The 11031-nt window shown below is 38.8% G+C and overlaps 1 protein-coding gene across 1 annotated transcript; it reads right to left on the minus strand.

The window, feature by feature from the left end:
• Positions 1-2758: 2758 nt before the first annotated feature.
• Positions 2759-10960, minus strand: LOC137125090 (CD81 antigen-like). Its single transcript, XM_067500046.1, has 8 exons — positions 10778-10960; positions 8965-9079; positions 4731-4828; positions 4551-4625; positions 4289-4402; positions 4088-4183; positions 3484-3567; positions 2759-3352 (listed from the first exon to the last, which is right to left on the minus strand). The coding sequence occupies exons 1-8, from the start codon at positions 10841-10843 to the stop codon at positions 3287-3289; spliced, it is 714 nt and encodes a 237-aa protein (XP_067356147.1). The 5' UTR covers positions 10844-10960; the 3' UTR covers positions 2759-3286.
• Positions 10961-11031: the final 71 nt, after the last annotated feature.

An 11031-nucleotide genomic window follows, 5' to 3' on the forward strand; every position in this document is an offset into this window, starting at 1 on the left:
TAGCAGCCTTGGAGCAGCTGTTTTACTGATTTCCTGGACAGTTCAGGAGCACTGGGCGTAGTGAGGGGAAGAAGTCACCGTAAAGGTGATGCATGCCATGCATGGCAATCTGCATGTGTACTTCTGTCTTCAGAAGGACACTTTGGACATTCTGACTTTGTAAAGAGCTTAAGGGGTAAGACGGGGTTTTCAGGTAAAAGGGGTTGGGTTTGGCATTGCATTAGACAGGTTAGGGTCAGGGACTAGGAATGCATTCTCCTGAGATATACAGATGTGTGTGTGTGTGTGTGTGTGTGTGTGGAGACACTTGTGTATGCGTCAGAGAAAGTGTCTGAATTAATGAGTGAGAGTAAAATGTTTGTTCAACCTGTTTTCGCATGCGTCAGGATTCCACCTGTCCGTCTGTCTGTCTGAGGTAATTTCTTAAACTACATGACTGAAACTACATACACATACACATATAACTAACAAAACGGATGTACTACCATGTAAGTACAATTTTAAACGCAGAACCTTTGGTTGTTTTCTTTGGGTTATTTTGCAGTATTTGTACTTTTACTTGAGTAAAGGATCTTTTTTCCCCTGCTTCAGGAGGAGACTGTGGTCAGAGAATCTTGGGTGGCAGGTGGGAAAAAAAAGAGGTGTTTAGTTTGTTAAAAGACAACACAGAGATTCTTAACAGGCAGGCAGTCTGTAGGAAAGAAGGTCAAACTGCAAAATGCTAAATGACAGGTGCCGTAAACAACAGCTGGAACGTTCAGAAAGTGATGTATAGAAGCCAAATGGGCAGATCAGCGAGGAAAGGGCATAAACCACGCATGTCAAAATTCTTGACTTCTCGATTGCCTTGTGTCAGTGAAGTAACGATGATCATCACCTTTAGGGACATCTGTACAATACACAAAAGGTTATATTTTTTCAGTTTTTAAGTTTAAACTGTCAGACAGGTGATAATTCTACTCTCTGTTTGTTACTGAGGTCGTATTGGGTGGTGGAGTCATATTGGAATATTCTAATGTTTTGGCACCCTATTTAAAATGAATGAGCAGGCCAAAACATTTGACCCAGCTCTTAGAATTCCTTCCTTTTTGAATTAATTAGAAACTTCCTAGACTGATCGTCATCCACGTTAGTATGTCTCTGTATGAACCAAGGCTCGAGGAGTATCTTTGCACTGCTACTGGCTGTTCAAAGAATCTGGGTAAGAGAAGCACCTGTTTTCAATTATATTTTAGAAAACACATGGTGTAGCATTATCCGTGAAAATGAAATGAAATGAACATGTGGGCTTGGAGATCAATCTTAATTTGACAATCTGATTTGCTTTCAAAATTTTATGCTGAATTGAACATGACTCCTATGTTTACAACCCATATGTGACTGATGATTGTTGATCACACCGATATGTGACTGCTCAGCATTTTGTGTGTATTAATATGCTGCTAAAACAGCCTATATTCTTTTTAAAAGAATTTATACAAGATTTTGTTTACATGGAATGTCTCCAATCCAGCCTTAGGAGCTGATGTGAAATTAGCTCATAACTCAAGTAAAAGTGCAAGTCAAAAACCAGGAAGCTTTCAGCTTGTCCCTTCAGGGGTCACGACACATGGATTTGGCATGAGGTTGTTGAGCCGGTATTTTGAATCTACATCCACACGGTAACTCTTCTTCTTTTCCTTTTGGCTGTTCCCCTTCGGGTGTCGCCACAGCGAAACATCTACCTCCATCTAACCCTGTCCTCTGCAACCTCTTCTCTCACATCAACAAACTTCATGTCCTTTCTCACTACATCTATAAATCTCCTCTTTGGTCTTCCTCTAGACCTCCTGCATGTTTAAAGCTGTTGAATAAATAAGTGTAGTAGAAAAAGTAGAGTATTTCCCTCAGAATTTCTGGAGACACACAATGGAAATACTTAAGTAAAGTAGACTTTCTTTAAAAAAGTACGGCCTGTGTACTTTGTACCTTTTACCTTTGAAAGCCAAATATTGATGTTTGTTCCAGTTTATCTCAAAGGTGATGGGCGGGGTTGAGGTTGGAGTGTGTGCAGGCCACATACCCAACTTCAACCTTCAACCGCTGTTGCATTAAGATTTCCCCTTAATTGAAAATAAAAGGCAACATTTTAAACCAAATCAGACCAAATATACCATAGGGCACACACCAGTACACGCCGGTCATTACATAAGCGCTGTGTGCTCTGAGGAGACAGGCCACCTGTTGTCAGAACAAGCTGCTGGGTGTGGCTTTGTAGTACTAGAAATTCAAGTCAGATGAATTGTAATGTATTTAGCTGCGCTCCAGCAGTAAAGATGGTGCTGATAACACACTGCCACCCTGTGGTGACATACTGTACGCTTCAGGGGGAGGCTGAGAGGAACAGGTAGTTGTATGGATGAAGTACTGTACAGAGTATCACCAGGAAACACTGATTTGAAGGAAATAAAACACTGTCTTTGATGGTTTGGATTGTTAGGATTGGACTTGAATCGATGCATGAAAGTAAATATTTAATTAAGTATTTGTATAATTTACTTCTTGAACCATTTATGTAATAGATAAGGGATAATGACATGAATAAAAACTATTCTTATGCACAACATACGTTTATTTTCCAGACTTTACTGTGTTTACTCTTGCTTCTCTTTTGCAACATATTGTTTTTCCTTTTTAGGCCATATGAAATAATCTGAGATGTCAAAATCCCTTTTTAAACCTTTTTGAACTGTGAACACAAGACGAGAACAATAAAGGCTGACAATCAACAGTACACCAGAAGTGGCATAATTTAAGTAAAGATACAGCGTTTGACATTATTTTGCGAGGTGTTTCATATGTTGATAAAGGTAAAACAGCATAAGATAGACTGAACATGGCCATAGACTACCAAAACCCTGCTGCTTATATTATATTTTAACACTGTAAAACTGCAAAAACAATCAATCAGGGAATATGTGGAGTTTATGTACAATTTATACATCATAAAAATAGTATTAAGTTCAGTGACATAAGAGAAATATTTCACAACACACTGTATATATAAAAGATTCCTATGAAGTGTTTTATGATAAATAAAAAAACATCTGACTCACAGAAGCTCAGTTATTGTATAAGAAAGAAAAGTAGTGATAGATAAACAGCATTAAAGACAAATCATAATCTCTAACTAAAAGAAAAGGAGAGATATCCATCTTGTTGTTTTATAATCAAAAGGAGAGGGAGCTGATGCCTGAAAACACAAAATAATCCCATTATAGGCAGATGAGGACTGATGGATATGGCCTTAATACACACCAGGGCTGTTACGGATCCCACAACAGAGCACCATGGTGAAGATCATCTCAAAGATCTAAGTGGGAAAAAGAACAGAACAGCTTAATTCAATATGTCTCACACTCTTATCACCGCTGATAAAAGCAGGAGCCTCTGCACGCCACGGCGGTGTTAAATGTACGTCTTTGTTTTCAGTCCAACACTCACCATGATGACAGCAACTACCAAGGCAGCCAGACCGATCAGGTAGAGCTTCTCCGAGAACAGCTCGACCAGTTTGTCGTGACAGCTCTGCAAGAAGCCAGAAACAGAATAAAGACGCTGTTTAAGTCCACATGATGACTGAGAACATTTTGAGCTTCAGGATGTACAGACACTGTCATAGATGACATGTCCTGTAAGAGAGCACTGGCCTGGTGTCTAAACAAGGTGCTGAATATCCACTGGTCCCGACCACATGTCTGAATAATTAATTACACGTTTGGTATTTGAAAAAAAAAAAAAACACTTTTAGAGTTTGAAAATGACACAGTTCTTTATAGCTTCTAGTGTCGACTGTGAGAAATGTGAGCCAAATCGCCACCAACACAACGTTGTGACCAAAGACCAAAGAATATGTTGATTTGAACCAGTGTTAATGATCTCTGTCTCTAACGATCCTACCAATGAGTCTGACAGCTACTGAAATATAAAATATAAATAGATTGGATGGCAGCTAAAGCCAATAAAACCTTCATATAACAGGCACTGTGGCCCAACATCAACCAGTTTATCAAAGAGCTTATGGATTTTATTATGAATGTGTGTATACCTGATACTCAAATAAATCTGGAGACTTTTTGGGACACAAGGTGATGGAAACTTGATGGAAAAGCATAGTGTTGTCTTTTTTACCACAGCAGTTGAGCTAAAAAAGAAATCAAGAGCAGAAATAAAATGTCAATCACTGAACAGATGCCTGATGCCAACACATTTTCAAACCCTTATACAAGAGTTTTCCACCATGACATACCGTATTGTGAAATACATCCAGCACCTTGATTGCAGAGTCTTTACTGGGAGACCCTGAGACATCCAAGGCCTTGATGTACGCAGAGTCGTAGAAGTTGATCAGCTCTTTAGAGATCTGTGGACATCGGGATCAAGAAGAGTGTTTCAAAGACAACAACAAACAGAGTAGGTCCACTGGAGCAGAGGTGGGACGTCAGTGCAAACATCAAACAGTGTTGAAGGGAAGTGTACTGTATACTGTGTGTGTGTGTGTGTTTGCTTACTGTGTCTTTGTTCATGAAACCCCAGATGGCTCCAGCCACTTCACAGGCAAACAGGATTACTAAAAAGAAGAAAAACTAAGGAAGGAAAAGGAGGAAATATATCTCAATTATTTGATTTAATTGGAGCAGGAAATGATTTACAGGTCTTTAAGCTGCATGGTCACAAAGAGGGTCCCTCACCGTCCCCAGCAGACACTGAGATTCCTGAATGGCACCGTAACATCCAAGGAAACCCACAAGCATCATCACAGCCCCGACAGCTATCAGTATGTACACACCTGTTAATGCAGATACAACATACGAGTGGCAGTCAAAGACAGTTTGAAGAGCTGTGGTTCATCACGTCGCCACTGTGTCCTCAAATGCACTAGGGGGCAGCAGTGTCAGACCTTCTCAATGTGATGACACGACATTATTGACATCCTAGAGATAAACAGCTTCCAGGCTGTAAGTGCGTGGTGGCTGACTGTTCAGTCATCAGGGCAGGAAATGCCTTTTAGAAGCCCCCGGTCCCCCTCTGACCTTTTCTGCACCGACGTTGAGAAATATCCTTCCTCAGGAAATGGCGGGCAGCATGTGAATATATATACACACAAATCCTTCTGTGATTGAACTGAAGATGATGAGTCTAAGGCTACTTCTGTACTACTTCAGCTCAAGACATTATTATAAAATATACCATATTTACCTGCTTTTGGCCATTAACCATAGTGAAGTTGGAAATACAACTTTTGGCAAACAGGCAAACAAGAGTGTGCAACGGAGACCAGATTAGGAGCAAGAACAACTCAACAAATAGCAAAATAAAAAAAGGTGTGTGTGTGTGTGTGTGTGTGTGTGTGTGGGGGGGGGGGGTGGGGCACTGACATCAGAGGCCTGGCTTATGTTTTGCAAAAATTGCAAAAAATAACCAGTTAAAAGCACAAAGAATCTCTGTAGTACTAGTGAGAAAGAAGAGACAGGTATCATGACATAATTCATGATTAAATAATAGTTGAAGAGTTAAAAAGGAAACAAAAATCCGACTTTGCTCATAAAATTTTGTTTTAACAAATACTTTGAAGACTATAAATTTAAATAATGTATTTAAAATCCAAATCAAAAATCTATTTATGAGTGATTGTAATTACACAATTAAGAATTATATCACTATGATTGAATTATTTGTCATGTTTTTTAACAAACCTATCTGGGTTATATTCATTTATTGTATTATTTTAAATATTCTGTTGAATCAAAAACCAAATTCTTAAATATTTTATATTACTGTAAAACCAAATTTGTCCATGTCTGTAAAATCCCTAAGGACCGAAAAAACACTTTTATCAATGTTTTGTCGATGGTTTGTGTGTTAACGAGAGGTAAAAACTATTGCAGCAACTGGCAAAACCGTTACATAACGGTTGGGACTGGATGCTCCAGAAGTATTTGAGTTAAAAAATGGACAGCGATTTATTTTTAATAAAATTCAGAAGTGATCACTGAAACACAATTTTGTCTTATATGATAAAGAGGCCAAATAAAAATACATGTAGTGTAGTTACAGGAAGGATGGGGTGTGGCAGAGTTTAACGGTTGGTTGGATCGGCTCCAACATGTATTTATAAACCTACACATAATCTGTACAAATAAAGTTTATGATAGATAAAGATCCACACTGATCAAAGATCAAAAATTTATCTTAAAACGCTATTGGAAATGGAAATCTTTCACCAATACAACTCAACTGTGAAACTAACATTTATTTATTCATTTATTATTTTCATTGGCTGCTTTAAACATTTTAACTGCATTTCTAGAGTTAGTAGTTACTTTCCTCTGACTCTCTGACTCTTGTATCTGCAGGCACCTCACAACACCTCACACCGTACCTCACATATTGACACCCACACTCGGTCTTTCTCTCTCTGTCTCAACCCGACAACCCCTCTCTGTTTGTCTTTCTGCATGTGATGATTTTGTTGTGGTGGGAAACGGCTCCTAGGGCCAGTAACCCGGCAGAGCAGGCATTATTTCCACTGCCTTCCATTACTATGACAACACCCTTTGAGGTTTGAAGGCTATTGAGACTTTAAGGGAGACAGGCAATTTTATGCCACCAGGGAAGTTCATTTATTTCTTGTTTCCCAGCGTAATCTCCAGAGAGGGAAAAGGGGGGAGGTAAACACTTAAAGCCACAATTGGACTTTCTTCTCATACATTATTTAAAAAAATGGCAGGAGCTGTGAAGCCATGTCCACACTGAATCCAACCATACTGGAAACAGGAGGGTTTGTCGATCCCTGATGTAAACTTTTCAAGCAAACCAGCAGTAAATAAAGTAATTAGGAATATTGATATTACATTCATCCATCGTCAGCTATGACGATGTAAAAAATGATTAACACAGTACTGTTTCAAATCTCATCAAACCCCAGAACCTTCTTCAACTTGACTTCAGAGTCTCCCACATGCCTTTTGACAGTGTCCAGCCCCGAGGTCATCTAACATTCTGCCTTTTTGCATGAGGTGTTGTACAGTCTTTCCCATCTCAGCTGCTGACACTTGTAGCTCTTCAGAGGAGTCATAGGCATCTTGGTAAATCTCCCGCACTAGTTTCCCTCTTGCATTATCTACTTTGTTACGTCTGTTCTGGACAGATTTATACTTGAGTTCCTTCCGTTTCTTAATGACTGTGTTGCGAGAGATATTCAGTGACTCTGTAATGATCTTGTATCCACCCTATAACTTGTGCTTTTCATTAAATGTTTCTCATAGTTGCTTGGAGTGTTATTTTCCTTCGGGGTTTGACTTTTTGTTTCAAATTGATGTCATCAATAGCAACAAAAAACCAAATGCAATTCATGCTATAAAACTTCATTAAGTCAGTACTTATATTTACAAGCATACTTCTACTCTTTTCCCCCAAAACTGCAAAAAAGTGCGGCACATTTTCTATTTTAAAAAGAAAACATGAGCTATACTGAATCCCAAATGTTAAGCTTTGGTTTGAACTTCAATAAATAACTTTAAGGTTTATTTTTTCCAGTTATGAAACAATACAATGACTGTACAGTTACACTGTACACACATACAGTGTAAAACACCTGAAACTGTTCTACAAAATTTGTCACTTGTTATTTCTTACAGTATGCAAGACTAGAGCATTGACCACATCGGACTGCTGGGTTACTAAGAGAATGTGTATTTTCGGCCTTACGTAAATACCGGTTTGTGTTCCAGCATGCTAAAAACAACCACCCCAGACTTTAATTTCAGGGGTAATGTGCAGATGTACAAGGTTATTTGAATTATGCAAGGGCGTACGTTCAAGGGAGGAAAAAAAACATTCCCTTGATCTCACTTGTGTGGGCCCCTCTTGCTGCCCTGCCCCTAAAATCATGAGAGGGCCTCTCCTCTATAAAAAGCATGGGTTTGACTTCACTCTGTATACTTACAGAGGGGTAAATATGGAAGAGCAGCAGAAGCCCAAATGTAAATTAATGGGCTCACTAGAGTTCACCACCACAACAAACCGAGACGATGGACCTTTGAAATGTTTAAAACACATCGTGTATTGTAGCTTACAGAGCCAATCTGTGGAGCAGTGAAAAATACATGATGATGATTTATAACTTTCAAAGTATAGAGAGAAAATGCACTGATAAAAACTCTTTTGTTGTTATAGTGCAGTGTGTTTATTATTGCATCTTGTTCACAGACTGTTAGTTTCCTCAGACTCCACATATGCCTGAACATCTGTTTGAAACATCTGGTCTCTCTCCTAAGAGAAGCTCAAAGCCTGAACTTTTTAAAGGTGAAGGTGTATATTCATCTGATTTGTTCATGTATGAGGTCTGTATGTGGTCCTCAGTTTCAAGCTACCAGCTACTGTGAGTTAAAACACTTTAGACGCCGATTGTCCTGCTTGTGCTCAGGCGTTTTCTTTGAGACTACACTGCTCTTACTATTTCTGGATATTATTCACATTCTCCTGGCCGAGAATGAAAGATTGGTATCACGATAAATTAGTCAACTTCCATCACATTGTTACCCTCCAACTTCCTGAATAGAGGTATGTCTCCAAAAGGACCTAGGTTGGACACAAGATAATGGCTGATCTCACTCAGACGTAATAAAGAGTGTGAAAACAAGGATATGAATCCAGTCTTATGTTATTTTCGGAGCAGATAATTATCCCCTTTGCACTCCACTGACATTTAGCATGAAGTGTAAAATAGCAAATTTCTCAATCTCGACAAAGAAATCTAAAGATGTAGTGAAAACATTGACTCAGGGTTTCTGGGTTAGTTTTAAAAGACGGAAATCTAAACAATGGAAAGATGCTGCTTTTCTAAAATGTGAAACGACCAACTCCAAAAGTGCATCTTTTATTTAAACTCTGGTGTGTTTGCGAAATTTTATGTATACTCACTGATGTAAAAAGTGCTTGGTGCCTGCTGGCCTTCAAACTGCAGTATGAGGAGACTGCTGGTCTGACTGTCATGGCGGAGCCACAGTGCCACTCCTAAGATCACACCTCCGGCCAGCTGTCCCAAAGAGAAAGAGGTTTTAAATATTCTGTTGCATGTTTCTTTACTTTGGTCTAAAGTTGAGGAGAATCAGAGTCATTTCAACTTTCTGACATTCAGGAGAGTTGTTAGAATTAATATTAAAGCAAACACGTAGTTATCAATTTTTAAGACTTTAAAAAAATGACCCGTCAAGGTGTTTTAATATCTCAGCAACAATGGGTGCAGTGACATGGCACAAAGACCAATTTTCCCAAGATCAAATCCGTGTCCATGCCTTAGTGATATTTTTACTCTCTGTGCTTTCAGCTCTGTCGTGAGGCTGTGATCTGTCCATTGCTCTTTAAGAGAAGTGATGAAAGGATATCCTGACACTGCAGTGACCTACAGGACAACTGTGTCCTAGCACTAGTAAAAGCCAGCTCAACAATTCTAAAGTTATCTCCCCTTATCTCTCCTGTATTACTTGTCTAATAAAAGAGAATATTTTGATTAAAGTGTTATCTTATAAAAGCTAATAAGGCATAAGGCTCACTTTGTTGTTCACATGCTGATATTCCTTTTCTGTAAGACAATGCTTATATCACGATATCTGCACACGAAATGATTAAGTACCGTCTATTGTTCTCATCATGAAAAACTGCAAAATGGGGAAGAGACAGTTTGGAGTTTTCACAATCACATGCAATGGAGCAATGCCAAAAGAGGAAACACTTAATCAAGCATGGAGTGTCCAGAACAAACTGTGCTTAGCTAAAAATGATGGGTGTGGGAGATAAACCAAAGAGAAATGCACACAGATTTTGACTGTGCAAGGCAAAAAGAGAAGACATAAAGTGAACGACACATCTGCGTAAGTCTGATGAGATGTAATGAAGCATTAAAGGCAGACAGCTGCTGCTAAACCACGGTGCAAAGTCTTTTATTGCTGAAATAACATTTCATAAAACAATTAACCAAGGTAATTTTGCAGGCTGTTGCAGCTGTTTCCTGAGATTTCAAAGGTTCAAGAGCAGCACGTACTAGACTTTGGTGAGCAGGTAGGAACAAAGGAAATGTGAGAGGGCAACATCTTCCCCACCCCAGATATTAAATCTCTTTCCTTATGGGTTTTTAATTTAGCGAGAACCCGATTGATTTGTTTAAGCAACCATTAACAATAAGGTATAATTTGTTCATTTTTTCTTCCAAAAGAGATCTAGTTGGCTGGATTTATACGAGTATGTGTTATTTCAGTAAAATGATGGATCTTGGGTAGGATGAATATGATTATCACTAAAGGTTAAAAAAACAGTCCCATCACATGAGAAGACTGGGGACACTGAAACCCTCTAAGGGCTCCTCACTCTTTGGCTTGTTTGTACCAGTGCTTGGCCAGATAACCATTGATGATGAGTAAAAGCATTTTAATCTCTTCCTGACCAAGGTTTTCTGATCACTTCCTGTTCTACTCTTTAAGAGACAGATCAGCCTCAATTAAAATAGCACAATTAGCAGCACAATTAAAATCCCTAGAATGAAAACTGTGTATCTCCTGATTTATTCTTTATGAATTTTGAGTCATGAAAAGCCCCAAACTACACAAAAGTGCAAAGGCGTGTCTGTTAATCAACCAACCAACCAACCAACCAAACAAACATAAAATGACATTTTGGAAAAGTAGAATTACACTCACACAAGCAAAAGCTACTTGAGAAAAAATGGTATTAAACTCACCCAGAAAATAAAATTAAAGAAGAATAACATATATTTAATGCATTTCGTGCAGCCTGCCACAGCCATGTTTCCAGATTTGTATCAGCTCGTCCTTTTGCCTAAATCAGACTCTTTGTGGAGTAGTGTAATGTCTGAGAGAAGTGCGTCTATGCTGGACCTCCCACCCCTTTTTTAAGTCAAAAGTCTAAACTGAGACTAAGTACTGCCCACCAAGAAAGGCGGACAAAAGGAGAGGAAGGCAGAGGGAACAACAC

This window comes from Channa argus, chromosome 4 (assembly GCF_033026475.1).
Source record: "Channa argus isolate prfri chromosome 4, Channa argus male v1.0, whole genome shotgun sequence".
Classification (NCBI taxonomy): Eukaryota; Metazoa; Chordata; class Actinopteri; order Anabantiformes; family Channidae; genus Channa; species Channa argus.

Coding starts and splice junctions, on each gene's coding strand:
- LOC137125090 (XM_067500046.1), bottom strand. CDS start 10,843: ATGGCTGTGGCAGGCTGCACGAAATGCATTAAATATATGTTATTCTTC. Junction 4,184..4,288: donor TGGATGTATTTCACAATACG/GTATGTCATGGT, acceptor TTTCTTTTTTAG/CTCAACTGCTGTGGTAAAAA. Junction 3,568..4,087: donor CAGATTTATTTGAGTATCAG/GTATACACACAT, acceptor GGCTTCTTGCAG/AGCTGTCACGACAAACTGGT.